Genomic DNA, 16,742 nt, shown 5'->3' with positions numbered 1-16,742 from the left:
CTAGAGAGTCAATGGTGACAGAGAGGAAGGGAAACTGCAGTGGAGGACACTGAAGGCAGGAAGGTCCCTGAGGAGATTTTTCTGATGGTTCAGGTCAAAGTGGATCAGGACTTGCAGACGTGGATGAAAAAATTACCTTCATGTCTTCCTAGTGGGCAAGGTTTCTAAGTACATAGCGTCAAAAATATGTGATTACATTTAAGACTGAGCGGAGGTTAAAAAAAAAAAAAACTCTAGAAAAGAAAAACAGGTAAATGATGAGCAATATATTATCCCTTCAACATTATAGACTTAAATAAAGTCAATAAATAGTTACAAAATCCTTTGACATTATCAACTCCCATTGGAACATTTCTGAGAACAAAGTTATTCTTCAAACCTCTCACATCTCAAAAGCTAGAACTGCTCTATCTCCTATTTTGTAGTTTCCATACTTTACAACCTAGAATTGTTCACTTTCAGCATCTTAATTTTCTGCTTGCTCATTGGGGTTGTACCCATTAAATTATAATGCAAACACTGTGGAGATATTGTCTTATACATCGGTGAATCAAAATGTTGCTCTTAGTGAAGCTTAAATTGATTCTCTTAGACCTATGAATTACTTCTTAGGCAGTAAGAGGGTTTCTAACAATAAAATGTGAAACTAATATTTTCCTTCAGTTTTTTTCCCTAAAATATCATGAAATCAATAAGGAAAGAATGTTTGAATTCCTTTATAATTTTAAAAAAATATTTAGTAGAAATATAGGTGATAAATCGAGCAGTATTTTTTCCTCTAGAAAATGAAAAAGACATTTCCGAAGTTAGCTGGAGGCTATTCATTAAGAATAGCTTCATACAATATGCAGGCAAGATAAAATTAGTGCTGAGTCTAACATATAATTTGCACAAATGATGCTTCCAGTGATAGTTTGTTTATTTTGGTTTCTATTATCTTCATTAACTTTGTAAATTAATATAGATACAGAAAGATTTTTTGCTGCTCCCCTTTTCTTTTTCAAAGCAAGAAAAGTGAGTATAATCTGAAAGTTGGTCCTTTGTCTGCTCCAGCCTACCTCCGCCTGCTAAGCTTCCTGGTTGCTGTTTGAGCATGAGAAGACTAGCTACATGCTGTCTTGGTAAAGGGTTGTATCTAAAGGAAAGCTTGACAGCAAATAGAATGTGAAGAAACATAAATGCCATAAAGACACTATATGGGTGTATGTGTGCTTATATCAATTCAAGAGTTATCTCTTGAGAAAATTTTATGTCAAATATTGTGCCCTGTTTCAGAGATACAAGAAATTGATCAAAACATTGACTCTGGCATCAAAGAGTTCACCCTCCATCTGCGGATTTGACATTGGATCTTATGCATTCCTTGAGCTGACAGCCTTGTCTAACTCTCATGGTCAATGGATAGCGTTAGAGCAAACATGAAATCAATCTTACTTGCTAGAGTAGGATTGTCAGATATTTGTAAGAAAAGTCTCTTCCCTTTAAGACCAAAACAAATAGCATTATTGCTTTTAGCTCAGCCAGAAACCTGCTTGGTAGTCAGCATTTCTGCAGTGTTAGCTTGAGCCAGACTCTGATTTGATCATGGGCACAGATGCTGTAATTTATAGATTTAAGTCCAAAATGCAATTTGGGTTCATTCATGATCATATTGCAGTTGATTTTAGTAAGTGAAGACAAGAATTTAAAGCAGTGGCCCATATTCTGAACTTTTAAAGGAAAAGAAAATGGGGAAAATATTTTTTCTTTTAAGCAAACAAAAGTTATGTCCTATTTGGTCACATGTTAAATAATAAATCTCACTTTAGGGTTGAGTAGATCTCTGTTATTCCTTGTTTTGGTTATGTATTTAGGTGTGAATTTTTCTATACATTATTTTAGATATTATTTTATAAGCTATGTTGTTTATTAAATCCTTCTTATTTAATTAAAAATATATTGCTTGAACAGTCTCTCTGTGCTAGGTATTTTGCTGGATGTTCAGAATCATAAACCTGATGCTGTCAAGAACCCAAGCATATCTTCAGGGATAGATTTCAAATTTATGAAATATGAGAATACTGTCTGACAGGAAAGTTAATGATAGTTTTCCCCAGTAATTTTGTAAAATACCTGTGTACGCTTATTTTGGGCAGTTAGCATCTTGGTATTTGGGCCTTGATTCTTCTCTAGAGGGCTACTCTTATCATCCATTCTCAGTCCTTATTTCCACCTCAAGCTTAATAACAAGCATATGTTAATCCTCAGTTCTGTCCTGTCAGAGGATTGGTTTTCTTTGTCTTCAAGGACTGGCTCAGCAATGATCATGTAATCCAGTAAGGGCCCCAGTGAAGGCCAAGCCCAACATTCTTGTGTAAACAGTCAGGGAGAAGCAGCTCTTCCTACCCTGCTGAAATTTTACTTTGAATGATGATTTAGAGCCACTGCGGTGCTTGAAAATAAAACCCACATAAAGGAGAGCTGTAATTAGAGGTGAGGAGAGACAGCATTTTATAACCTTATTCAAGATCTGATCCAGTACCTGCTGGAGCTATTTCTACTCCTGTACATTTTATTATGTGGACACATAAATTTCTTCTTTTTTATGCTAATGCCAGATCTCGTTGGCATTGCTAGTAACAGAAAGAATATTGAAAATATTCTGTGGAAACATTTTGAAGTCCTACTTTGGGACTAGGCCTTGTGCCAGGTATCAGGAGGACAAAAAGATAAGTAAGCCATTGTCTCTGTCCTCCAGCAATTTACAATCTATCCGGGATTACAGAGATTGATAAAAATTAACTACAATATAAAAGTGCTACATTTTAGGGAGTTCCCTTCATGGCTTAGGGGTTGACAAACCCGACTAGGATCCATGAGGATGCGGGTTTGATTCCTAGCCTCACTCAGTGGGTTAGGGATCTGGCATTGCCATGAGCCGTGGTGTAGGTCGCAGATGCAGCTTGGATCCCGTGTTGCTGTGGCTGTGGCGTAGGCTGGCAGCTGTAGCTCTGATTCAAACTCTAGCCTGGGAACTTCCATGTACCACGGGAGCATCTTTAAAAACTCTATAGTATTTATTTCTGTGGTCATTGTTCTACTCAAATTTCCTCTTTTTTTTTTTTTGTCTTTTATCTTTTTAGGGCCACTTCCACAGCATATGGAGGTTCTCAGGCTAGGGGTCAAATCGGAGCTGAAGCCACTGGCCTATGCCACAGCAACACAGGATTCGAGCTGCACCTACACCACAGCCCATGGCAACGCCAGATCCTTAACCCACTAAGCAAAGCCAGGGATCGAATTCTCATCCTCACGGATGCCAGTTGGGTTTGTTAAACACAGCCACAACGGGAACTCCTAAATTTTCTCATTCTTGATTTAATTTTGTCCATTTGTATTTTCCTTAAAATTCACAAGTTTCTATCAGACTTTCAAATATATGAGCTTAGTTTGGGTGTAGAAGTCTTTGTTATTTAATTTTTTTTTCAGCAGCTGTGATTGTGTTTTTTTTTTATCACTTTTGTTTTAGCATATATGTAGGGTTTTCCCCCTGATTAAACTAGCTGGTGATTTATATGTTTTATTGATTTTTTTCCTCCAAGAACCATTTCTGGAATAATTTGTCAGTTTTGCTGGTTGTTTTCCCAATTATTATTTTCAGCTTTTATTTTTATTCATTCTTTCCTTCTGTTTTTTTTTTGGGGGGGGGTTGTATTTTGGGGCTTATTCATATGCAGTTTAGCCCTGAAAATAAATAGTTGAAATATGAAGAGAAACAGTGCTTAAGGGAAGCAATGAGACTGTATTGCTAGCAGCCTGAACCTGGCTGAAAGTGGGAAGTGAGGATGGGGCAGCAACGCATTTGGTTTTGAAGACGGTTTCCTAGCTAAACTCTTCTGAGACGCAAAATGAGAGACTTTGGCTAAACTACTAATGAACCACATAGAAAGCTTCCCCTCCCTCCTTTGGATTGGTAAGCCGTTCTGGTAATAAACGATTAGCCCTTCCAAAGTTCTGTTTGTTTTTAGGTCAATCTTTGAGCGCTGTCTGTGTTTAAGGTAGCTCACTAAAACATCCTGAATTTACTAGATATCAGTTCTGTGTTTTAGTTGCATAGATACAACTTATGGATTTGATCAAGGCTTTTACATTTATAATATTCATTTTAGGATCCTATTACATTAATTAAATATTAATGCTCTAAGCATATTTTCATAGCCTTCTCTGTTTCTTCTCCACTGGAGAATATTGCTGGAAATTAAAAAATAGTGTGGTTTATTATCTATGTCTTTGGTGTTGCATTTTGATGATAAATTATTTTTGGAAAATGAAAAAAAGATAGATAAGTAGAAGAATCCCCCCTGGGTTTCATGCATTTCTCTGAATAGCAATTTTATATTTCCTCACTATTTTCTTGAGATTATTACACATCTTCCATAAGCATCTGTAAAATACCTAGCCATAGTCTTAAATATTGGATACTTTCTGATGAGCTTCTAATGAGATTTTTTTAAAACTACTGTATGTGGTATAAAAATGCTCACACAAAAGTAGCTTGGAAAAAACCTACTTTTTAAAAATGTGTAAGGCAGTTATATTATTTCTTACATTCTTTACTTATGACAACAGGACACATTGGGATGAACAGTCAGTGTGTTTAAATTCATGACTTTTCTGGATGGGAAACCTGAGATTGTTCAGTTCTTGACACATTATGAGGATGAGAGGGTCTGGGCTACTGTGAAAAAAAATCCAGAGATGGTGAGAGATGGCACTGCTGAGCCAGGGAAGCTCAATAGTGTGGAGATGGAAGCCTCAAAAATTGCTTAATTACTATGATGTGCTTATGCCTATATTGGACAGCAATCAAAGAGGGCTTCAAGGGTTTGGAACTGGGTGATTAAATCATTAATGGTTCTTTTGGCACTTTTGAAGGAGGAAGCTCTTTTTTCAGAAGGAGAAGGGGATTGGAATTACAAACTTGGTTTTGGAATGCTGAGTTTAAGGCAATTTACAGACCTCCGAGTTGAAATGTCCAGGAGGCAAATGGTGATGTGGAGGTGGAGCACAGAGAAAAGGCCAGCACCAGAGAGCCATCTCTGAGGATCGTCCCAGAGGTTGTCACTGAAGACACAGATAAGAGAAAGAGACTGACACCTGTCTAGTTAACAGGGTTGAATTCAGAGTTGAGGTCAATCTAGGACTTGATATGTTAATATTTAGGTCATTCAGATTATTCTGTATGACAATGTAATAGTCAATACACATCATTATACCCTTGTCAGAACACACAGAATATGCAACTCAAGGATTGAACTTCAATGAAAACAATGAATTTTAGTTAACAGTAATGTATCAATATTGGCTCACTAATTATAACAAATGTGCCACACTGTGTTGGTTAGAAGTTAATAATAGGGGAAATGGTGGATGTTGGGGGAGGGAAAGAGGTATATGGGAAATATCAGTATTTCCCTTAACTTTTTTGTAAAATGCAAACTGCTCTAAAAAATAAAGTCTATTGATTTAAAAAAATTTTTTAAAGGAATGAAGTACTGATACATGTTACAACCCGGATGAATCTTGTCAACAGTATTCTAAGTGAAAGCAGCCATCCAGACATAAAAGGCCAAATATTATGTGATTCTATTTATATGAAATATCCACTACTTTAAGAACCATGAGTTACAAAAAAGGCACTGGATAAATGAGATGGTGAAAGGAAGGATTGTGCTACTTATAGCAAGAAATCATGTGAATATGTTTCAAATGTAAAGAAAAACTTATGTATTTCTCATCGGAAAAGTCTAAGAGGAATTTTTCTGTTCATACGTTGATTGTGATATAATAGAATTTTTCTAGCTTCAGGGTGTTGATACTGTCACTAAATTGCTATGTTGTGTAGCTTCTTGCATTTATGCCTGTGCTTGATAAGTGGGAAGATCATGATGATATTAATAGCTAAGATTCAAAATGCCTGGATCAAACTCTAGCCCAAACTGATTTCTTACAGAAGCTTTGAATTACAAAAACGAATAGAGCATCTGAGCAGGCTGAGATATGTAGGTCAATCTACTTGCAAAAATAACCTTGACAGAGTTATATAGGTAGATATTGCTATAAGATTTCTTCCCACAGTGAGAGAGAGTAGGCCAAGTTTACTGAGCCATGGTATCTATTCATCTTAGACAAAGCAATCCTAGATTGCAGGCCTATTGGACTCTATCACATAAGTGACAGTTTCTAATTATCAAGAAAAACTCAGGAGTTCCCATTGTGGCTCATTGGTAACGAACCTGACTAGTATCCACGAGGATGCGTGTTTGATCCCTGGCCTTGCTCGGTGGGTTAAGGATCCGGCGTTGCTGTGAGCTGCGGTGTAGATTGCAGATGCAGCTTGGATCCCACATTGCTATGGCTGCAGCATAGGCAGCAGACCCCTAGCCTGGGAACTTACATATGCCACAGCTGCAGCCCTAAAAAGCCAAAAAAAAAAAAAAAAAAAAAAAAAGCATGACTTTCAAAAATGAATGATGGTTAATATTCTTAGAATATAAAGAGTACTTACTAAGCAATAAAAATAGATGAATATCAGTAAAAGATAAATGAAAGATAAATTGGACACATTGAAAAAAAACAACCAACAAATTATGAAAAGTGTTCAATAGCAGTAGTAATCCAGTAAATGTAAGTTAGTACAAAAGTGAGTACTGATTTGGTTTAATTTGTCATGTAGACAAAATTTTAAAGGATAACAATACTTAATGCTATATGAGTAGGGCATTACTGTTGGTGGGAGTATAAATTGGTACAGCTTTTTTGGAGGATGATTTGGCAGTAACTATTAAGCCTTTTTTTTTAATGTACATATTCTTCAACCTTAAATTTTTACTTCTAGGAATTTGTGCAACAGAAGTATTGCCCAGGTACACAAAGGTATATTTGCAAGAAAGTTCTCTGTGGTGTTATTTGTAATAGGGAAATTTAGAAACAATGTGAATGTCTCCTAATGGGTACATTCATCTCCTAGAATATTCAACAGAGATTAAAAAGAATTAAGATCTCTTTGGAACTGACATTAGTGATTTCCAAGCTATGTTGCCAAGTGAAAAAGAAAATGTAGAATATAAAGAGTCTGATCCCCTTTGTGTTTACCAGTATCCCTCAAACTAACTACTGTATGTATGCAATTCATAAAAAGACCCAGAAGATACTGAGTTATTTCCGTATTCACTGGGTTATATTGTAGCATACTCATTTATACTAACAGGGGTTGTTCCTTGGGGAGGGGAGTGGATAGCAGGACAGGAAATTAAGGGTGATCTGTACTTATTTTACGTATGCACTTCCCTTCTGTTGGATTTTTTAAAACAAAAACTAAAAATATGCTTACTATTAGGAGTTTTTAAAAAGTGTACACGTGTCAATTAATATTAGTAAATCATTCAGAGTATTTGTCTTGTACGAAGGAAATACCATGTAAATGTGTGTTAAATTAAATAAATTCAAATATTAGGCCTTTATGAAAATAATCATGGAATATGCAGAGAATTAACTGCAAGGATGTTAAACCTCAGGATTGTTAGTGTAAAGTTAGCAACAACCTTAAATGTATAGCAATGGATGATGGACTAATGATATTAATCTGGACAATGATATTAATCTAGACAACGAGTGGGATTTTTTATGGTAATTCTGTAGCTATATTGAGACATGTTTTACATATAACAAAGTGCATCCTCTTCAGAGGACAATTTGGTGATTTTTAGTAACTTTATGAGGGGTGCAACTTTCATCATAAGCCAGTTTTAGAACATATCCCCAGTAAGATCTCTTGTCCCATTTACAGTTAATCTCATTAACCACTACTAGCCTTGGCAACCACTAGTCTCCTTTCTTTGTATATTCATTTTCTTTTTCTGGACTATACAAAGTTGGTCATAATAAGTGATAGTTGGTTGTTAAAAGTGAAAAAAGGAGATAACAAAATATTACATATAGGATTATCCTATTCAAGTTTATGTGAAGAGAGAAAGAGAAAGAAAAAAACTTGAATAATAAATCTCCAAAATGTTAATAGTGGTTACTTTTTTTTTTTTTTTTTTTTTTTTTTTGTCTTTTTGCCATTTCTTGGGCCACTCCTGCGGCATATGGAGGTTCCTGGGCTAGGGGTCGAATCGGAGCTGTAGCTGCCAGCCTACGCCAGAGCCACAGCAACGAAGGATCCGAGCCGCGTCTGCAACAGCTCACGGCAACGCCGGAACCTTGACCCACTGAGCAAGGCAGGGACCGAACCCGCAACCTCATGGTTCCTAGTCGGATTCATTAACCACTGCACAACGACGGGAACTCCCCAATAGTGGTTACTTTTGAGTGGTGGAGATATGAGTACCTTTTTTTTCTGTTGAAATTTTTTAACAATATAAATTATCTTAGAATGGACACATTTCCTGAAATAGGTTCTTTCAGGGTCTTCCCTTTGATGGGATATTTCCGAATAAAAGCGTGGGAATTTAGAATTGCCTCTGGACATGAGAGGGTTATTTCTGGGAGGGAAATAGGGTCCAATCGAGACAAGGTTATTGGTTGATGTGACTAGTACCTGCATGATGCAAGTACTCATCAGACCAGAGCCTCTAGAAAGTCCAAGAGAATAGTAGGTATTTAATGCTGTATGGCTACTTGAACTGAGCCTGCCTGTCTACCATGGATAAGTTGCCCTCTTGGGGATATTTTAGCCAACAGTAGCTTCAAAGAGAGAGGTGAGAATAGTGGAAGGGTGCTCATTCCGATTCCTCTGGAGGCCAACTAAGAGGGGAAAGTGGAGGAGATTAAATGTTTCCTTCCTTATTTGCCCTCTTGCACTCTCTCATCTTTTGTGAATAAAATTCTCCCCTCACCCCATTCTCTTTAAGAGTGTTAATTCTTAAAGTGGACAGTTTCAGGAAATACATATATAATTGGATCATCTATTCCCTGCCAATTTTTCTAAAAAAACACCATTGGGACTTTATGCCCCTCTGTGTTTTTTGGAGACTTTTCTTCAAAGAGGGCACAGCTCTGAGAAAGAGAAAAAAAAAAGGCACACTTTAGCCAAGGGTGTATACTTTGGTGTGAGCTAATAATCAAGATTCATTTATTACTCTGATACTTTGTTTGTTTTAGGGCTACACTAGTGGCATATGGAAGTTTCCAGGCTAGCGGTCAAATGGGAACTGTAGCTGCTGGACTATACCACAATCACAGCGACGAGGCATCCAAGCCGAGTCTGCAACCTATACCACAGCCACGTCAATGCTGGATCCTTAACCCACTGAGTGAGGCCAGGGATTGAACCCGTGTCCTCATGGATCCTAGTTGGTTTCATTATTGCTGAGGTATCACTGGAACTCCTACTCTGATTCTTGAAATAAAAACCCGGCCTATTGTCTTTACTGAATTTGCATAGATACTAAATTCCAGAAAACCAAACTATACCTCTGGAAGCACAAATTTCCTCTGGTGTCTCTAGAAAACTTCAAATTATTTTTTTTTTACTATTTCAAATATTCTATTTCTGTAAGATGTAGAAAGTGTTTCATTATGTGAAAATAATATGACTGCTTCCTATTTTGATATCTCATTTTCCAAAATCACTCTACTTGAAGAATTTATTTAGCTTTTGAATAACAAACAATTAAAACACCCCCAGTTTCAAGTCAGTGGGGCTTGAATCAGTGCAGCTTTGCCTTATAGTTAATGTCTGAGGGCAGAAGTGACTTGAGAGGACAAATCTCAGGATTTGCCAGAGAAAGGAGGTGTTGCCTGATGGTGGGAAAACCCATCACCCATTAATTTGGCTGACAGCGGTGTGGCCCCTCCAGCCGTGCTGCCTTCAGGAGTGGGGGCCATAAAGGGGGTAGCCCCAGGCCCCTCACTGTGAACCTCCCGTGTGGACCTCCAGTCTTCTTTAATGATGTATAATTGGACCAGACCAGACCATGGGGCTTGAATAGCCTTTCTCTGTGGTCTGTGAGTTTAAAAGTGCTCAGTACCTACTGCCTTTCTTTAGGACATTGATGGACGGTCCCAGTGCTCAGATTTTATGCTTATTAGTGATACTTTTCATGAGTTTCCAGGGCTAAAGTGACTTTTTCACACTGTTTAATGATTTTCAGTTTAACTCTCTTTCTGAGTGGGATGTTGTAAAGATTAATTAGCCAATGTTCATAAAGTGCTTTCAAGCTGAAAAGTGCTGCACAAGGGTGTACAGACTCATTAGCTTCTTAGTCATTAAGGCTTTTTAGACCTTTTGGCATTCAGAAACTAGACGGTGAAGGCCAAATTAGTATCTTTTCTTGGAGGAGGGGAACTGCAGAAAGAGCAGGATAGAGCAGTATGTCTTTTTTTAAAAAAGACGTCTTTTGTACTGGAACTGAAAGATACAAAAATATTTTGTTTTTCATTATCTCCTATTTCCATACTGCTTTAGCTTCTTCTTACTCTCTTTCAAAATGTGCTTCTCCTGCACATTTATTTAGAAAGTCATATTAGTCATATTAGTCATTCAGATTGTCACATGAGTATCCCTAATGAAACTGAGTTTAGCCCCAGAGTGTTGAATTGTTGTGCCAATGAATATTTCCTTTATAAGTAAATATTTCCTCTCAGTGTGCAAAGTGTCATGAAGGTATGGTATTATCCTAATCCACAGTAATCTTTGGTTTTATATATATCTAAAATTATTATATATCTTATATAATATATTAGAGTTCTATATGATTCAATTAAGCATTTCATTGAGGCTAGAAAAGTACAAATTGGCCACCAAAGACATAAAGAGTTTAAAAAAAAACAAAGAGAATTTACAAAGAATTAGGTTGAAGTCAACTTTTTAGCAGCATCGACTGCACGTGATAGAGAAATAGTATCTTCTAACTACTGAGAGAAAATAGTTGTCAAAGAATAGTATACCCAAATAAATTACCTTGTAAGATCATAAAATAGGAGTTACCACTGTGGCACAGTGGGTTAAAGATCCAGCATTGCCACAGCTTGGATTTGATCCCTGGCCTGGGAAGTTCCATATGCTGCAGGTGCAGCCAAAAAAGAAAAAAAAAAAAAAGATAATAAAAAAGACATTTTTATAAAAAATAAACAAAACTTTACCACCAATGCTAAAGAATATTCCCAAGTATTGTCTTCAAAAGGAAAGAAAATTACCACAGAAGGAAGGAAGGAGAAACTGGCAAAGTGAAGAGGAAAAAATTGGTAAACATGTGCGTAGTTCAAAATAAGCATTGCCTAATAATAGTAATAATAATAATAATAATGTCACTTTGCAGTAACAAAACAAGATAGTACCAGAAAGAAAGTAACATGTATACTACGAAAGTTGAGAGCTAAAGTATTCCAAGGTCCTTATCTTATTTGTAATGAGACTAATAATTTTAAATTTAGAGTTTATTAAGTAAGTATATAACATTTCTGTTTAATCTCTACAACAAAGGAATATAGTACAGGTGAAAAATCAATGGAATGAGAAAATAAAATCAGTAGCAACTGGCTCAGTAAAAAGAGAGTAAAGAAATTTAACATTGACTTTAGTAATTGTTCATGGATCTCTTACCTTACAATTACAAATATTAAGTAACTATGTTGTGTTCATATATATATATATACTACAAGACAAATGGGAAAAAAACAACAGTTTAAATGAAATGTGAACAGGTGCTTCTGGCTTGGGATAAAACATTTAGTAACAGCATCACACATATTTCACAGGGCATGTGTTCCAGGAGAGGAACCTCAAATGTAGGAAACCAAAATCTTTTATAATGGACAGTAAACCTGCCTGACCTCTATTGCAGAGAAAGAGATTACCTTAATTATAGTGCATATAAACATTTCTGCTCTTTACTATTTTGCAAGGCTGTTCATATATAAACACCTTTGAAAGATAAGCCTGTGCCTTTGTTTGCAAGATGTGCAGAAATGTGAGGGACACATGGAGAATATCGCCTCATACCTTTGATAAGTTTGTAAAGCCTCAATTTTCTCATCCGAAAAATGGAATGAATGATATAGGATATGCAGTTGTGAGGATCAAATGATATATTACCTATAAAATGCTTAACATCATATCCAAGGACTTTGTCAATATAAATTACTATTATAAAAATGATTATTTCTTGAAGAAGACGTGAGCAAATTTATTGCACTGTTTTCTTCAGCAAATAGGATTTTGAAGCTCACTGATGTTTCTAATTATTAGAATCACCAAATACTAGAACTGAAAAGGACCAGAAAGATTAGCCACTAAACCAGGCATTTTACAGACAAGGAAATGGGTTTCGAGAGGTTAAGTGACCTGACTTTCACACAGAACAGTCACATAATGGACAATGGTCATCTGATTTAAATTTCAGATTCTTTTTAATGAATTTTTATTTATTTATTTATTTATTTTGCTTTTCAGGGCAGCACCTGCAGCATATGGAAGTTCCCAAACTAGGGGTTGAATAGGAGCTGCAGCTACTGGCCTATGCCACCGCCACAGCAACATGGGATCCAAGTCATGTCTGTGACCTACCCCACAGCTCATGGCAACACCAGATCCTTAATCCACTGAACGAGGCCAGGGATTGAACCCGAATCCTTTTGGATACTAGTTTGGTTCATAACCCACTGAGCCACACAGGAACTCCCAGACTCTCTTTAATTATACACACTGCTTGGAGCTCCATAAATATAATTTTTACAAACGAATGAAAGCAAGCCTATGATATATTAGAAAACATTTCACATGTTCATTTGATCATTCTTTTTTTCCTACTCCCTTGAACTATAAACCACCTTTTACTTGGACCCAGAAGGCAAATAAATATAGTAAGGAAGGAAGGAAAGAAAGGAGGGAGGGAGGGAGGGAGGAAGAAAGGGAAGGAGTGAGAGAAGAAGAGAGGAAGAAGGAAGTGGAAAGTTAAGTTAAATAACCTATATCTTCTCCCCTCCACCTCCATCATAGTCACTATCTCCATGATAGAAAAATACAAAAGCAAAAGCAAATAAACAAAAAACCCCAAAAAGTGCAAGGAAGGTGCTCTGTGTATGTGTAGGAGATGTTGAAGGTGGTCCCATTCTGGCTAAAGGCAGATAAATTCTGGCAGAATATCTGGCAGCTTTATGTCAACAGCTTTATACTGGCTTATCGACATCATTCCTAAGGCATGAGAAGGAGTAGTTAGGAAAGGGAAGAGGGGTGACAGAAATAACATCTATTTCTAGAAGCACCATGTTATAAGGAATGATCACCAGCTGTAGAATTAGATGACCCAAGTCACTGTGTGAGTCTGAGCAAGTTACCAGGTTTTCTGATCTCTAAAATGTAATAAGTTCCTCCATGAGGAGGTCTGTGAGATTCAAATGAGGACATGAAGTGAGGGTGTCTGGCACATAGTAGGTCTTCATTAAATATTAGTTTGTTTTGAATCAGGTTCAGTGAAGGAATGTATCCTAAAAAGATCTATAAAAATCAATTCATTGATTTTTTTACCTCTACTTAATACCAATCCCTATTTTATTTATTTTTTTTTTTTGTCTATTTTTTAGGGCCGTACTTGTGGCATATGGAGGTTCCCAGGCTAGAGGTCTAGTCAGAGCTGAAGCCACAGCAACCACAGCAACACAGATCTGAGCCGTGTCTTCGACCTACACCGCAGTTCATGGCAATGCCAGATCCTTAACCCACTGAGCAAGGCCAGGGATTGAACCCCCATCCTCATGGATGTTAGTCGGGTTTGCTAACTACTGAGCCACAATGGGAACTACCCAATCCCTATTTGAAAAGGTGTGCTATCACCTCACACCTGTCAGAATAGCTATCATCAAAAAGACCACAAATAGCAAGTGTTGACAAGGATGTGGAGAAAAGGAAACCCTCAGACACAGTTGATGGAAATCTAAATTGGTGCAGCCACTGTGGAAAAGAGTATAGAGGTTCCTCAAAAACTAAAAATAGAACTACCATATGACCCAGCAATTCTACTCCTGGGAATTTATCTGAAAAGAAAACAAAAATGTAAATTTAAAAAGATGCAATGTTCATAGCAACACTATTTACAATGGCCAAGATATGGAAGTGACCTAAGCGTCTATCAACAGATGAATGAATAAAAAAGATGTGGTATATATATATATATATATACAATGAAATACTGCTCAGGTGTAAAAAAAAATGAATGAAATTTGCAACAACATGGATGGACTTAGAGGGTATTATGCTAGGTGAAATAACAGATGGAGGAAGACAAATACTGTATGATATCACTTATGTGTAGAATCTAAACACTGCAACAAACTAGTGAATATAACAAAAAAGAAGCAGACTCACAGATATAGATGACAAATTAGTGGTTACCAATGGGAAGAGAGAAGTGGGGAGAGGCAGCACAGGGGTAGGGAATTAAGAAGCATAACTATTATGTATAAAATATATAGGCTATAAGGATATATTGTACAACACAGGGAATATAGCTAATATTTTATATTTACTATAAATGGAGTAACTTAAAAATTGTGAATCACTATGTTGTACGTGTAACTTATAACACTGTATATTAATTGTATCTCAGTAAAAAGTGGGTTATCTCAGTATTCACCTCTACAGCATTCTGAGATACTTCAGGGATCCCTGGTCAGAGTTGGTATGTCCAGGTAGCCAAAACAAAATTTTAGTAGGAAAGAAATGATAGGGATTGTGAAGCACCCTTTATCAAGCCCTCTGCAGAATCACCTCCTACTCCAGATAATTCTGTTCTGGGTGTCCCAGGGTGTCTCACACCTGCTTCTGAGAAGATTTGCTCCTGCTGTTTCCATCCCTCACCCATGCATTCTTGTCACCCACGGTGGGCACTGCACTGCCCTCTTCAGGGCATGGTAGGAACTGCATGGTTTTGCCAGTGCTCTGTACTTCTTCACAAGCTACCATAAGTGTGTGAGTATGTGGGTGTGTGTTTGTGTGTGTGAGAGAGAGAGACATTATCACATAAAACATGCCCACATGCCCATTTCCCTTTGCTTTAAAGTCTCAAGCAATATCACCTGTCACAATGTCCTATATTGCAGAGATTACAGAAATAACTCAGTTTTTGCTTGGGCCATTTCCTCTCTCTCTCTCTCTCTCTCTCTCTCTCTCTCTCTCTCTCTCTCTCTCTCTCTCTTTCTCTCTCTGGAATCAGAGATTCTGGAGATGAATTAGAGGGAGAGTGCCAGGTAGTACTGAAAATCTAGACCCACTGTAATAAGAAAATCTTTGTTAGGGTCAGGCCCATGGCACCTGGCTGCTTCTTTCCATAGGAGGGGTGCTCTCTTAAAGGACACCCAGCCTTTCTTCAAACAGCCCACCAATTTGCATTCATGTCTAGTTATGTCAATAGAGCAGTGGGTACAGTTTGAGCTCTTTTGCCCTCCGGCCCTTAAGTAACTATTGGGCCCACCATACAGGCATACCTAAGTCTGAAGCTGACAGTTCTAGGGTCAACTGAGATCCCTGCTATAGATACATCTGTACAAAGAAATTGGCTTATATCTTTCTTACCTTCAAGTATGAGTGTGGGCACTTGCTTTATCAGAGTCCATCCATTTACTCATTTTTCATTGATCAAGGAAGGAATACAAAGATAATTTAAACACAGTTCCTGTATCATAGCCATCCTAGTCTGTTGCTTCACTTTTGTCTTCATAGATATGACTGTCCCTAGTTAAAGCTTGATTGAGACCATCTTGTAGTTAACTCTGAAAAAATTCCTTCTGAAGTTAGTATACTAGTATCAACAACAGCATACTCAATCTCTGTGGTCGAAAAGAAAGTATTATAATCAGGCATATGTAGGAAATGTGGAATTTGTGTCCACATTTTTATGTTTTAATGTTCTTAACACTCTCTTTGCCCCCAGGTTATGCAGATGTATCTTCCATTTTGCGGAATTGCCATATCAAATGCTCAGCTATTTGCTGCCTCAAGGAAAGAATATGAAAGAAGCAGGGTAAGTAGAAAGAAGCATTGCTGACAACCCTCAAAGCTCTCTTTCAGGTGTCTGTGAATCATTATGTCTTTTAAAAACAGCAAATGATCTTTGAATAGTCCAGGAATCTTTTTTATTTGTGTAATCTTTCAAGTTGATGGTTGTAGATCCCCTTTAAGTAATAAACTCAAATGGAAGTGGATGTAAATTCTCTATTGTTGTTTGGGGGAATAGCTTCTTTTAAAAGGAAATTGATTTTATATCTATACTTCAGGGCAGCAGGTATATTCTTTCTTACTTATAACTTTGAAACAATAACATGCTTTTGGGATATTTTCACAATTTAGTTCCTTTAAGAAGCAAGGTATAGGAGTTCCTGTCGTGGCGCAGTGGTTGACGAATCCGATTAGGAACCATGAGGTTGTGGGTTCGGTCCCTGCCCTTGCTCAGTGGGTTAAGGATCCGGCGTTGCCGTGAGCTGTGGTGTAGGTTGCAGATGCGGCTTGGATCCTGTGTTGCTGTGGCTCTGCCGTAGGCTGGAAGCTACAGCTCTGATTCCACCCCTAGCTGGGAACCTCCATATGCCGCGGGAGCGGCCCAAAGAAATAGCAAAAAGAAAAAAGAAGCAAGGTATATTATAATGATTTCACCCCACCTCACAAATTTTGTTTGTGAATTGAAAATTTTCCTGGAAGAGCATTACTATAACTGGACAGTAATGCTGCAGAAGTCCTCTTATAGGATTATAAAGAAACACACATA

At 37.3% G+C, this 16,742-nt stretch overlaps 1 protein-coding gene across 2 annotated transcripts in view; it reads left to right on the top strand.

Annotated features, from left to right (window-relative positions):
* PDE11A (phosphodiesterase 11A) overlaps positions 1-16,742 on the top strand; it is a 418,185-nt gene that overhangs the window by 150,463 nt on the left and 250,980 nt on the right. For both annotated transcript variants that reach the window (XM_021076417.1, XM_021076416.1), the window contains exon 3: positions 15,912-16,001. In XM_021076417.1, coding sequence (XP_020932076.1) covers positions 15,912-16,001 — 90 coding nt within the window. The remainder of the gene's footprint in view (positions 1-15,911; positions 16,002-16,742) is intronic.

The sequence above is a fragment of the Sus scrofa genome, chromosome 15, assembly GCF_000003025.6.
Source record: "Sus scrofa isolate TJ Tabasco breed Duroc chromosome 15, Sscrofa11.1, whole genome shotgun sequence".
NCBI lineage: Eukaryota > Metazoa > Chordata > Mammalia > Artiodactyla > Suidae > Sus > Sus scrofa.
The sequence above is the reverse complement of the archived record's forward strand: the minus strand, read 5'-3'. Positions and strand labels throughout refer to the sequence as shown.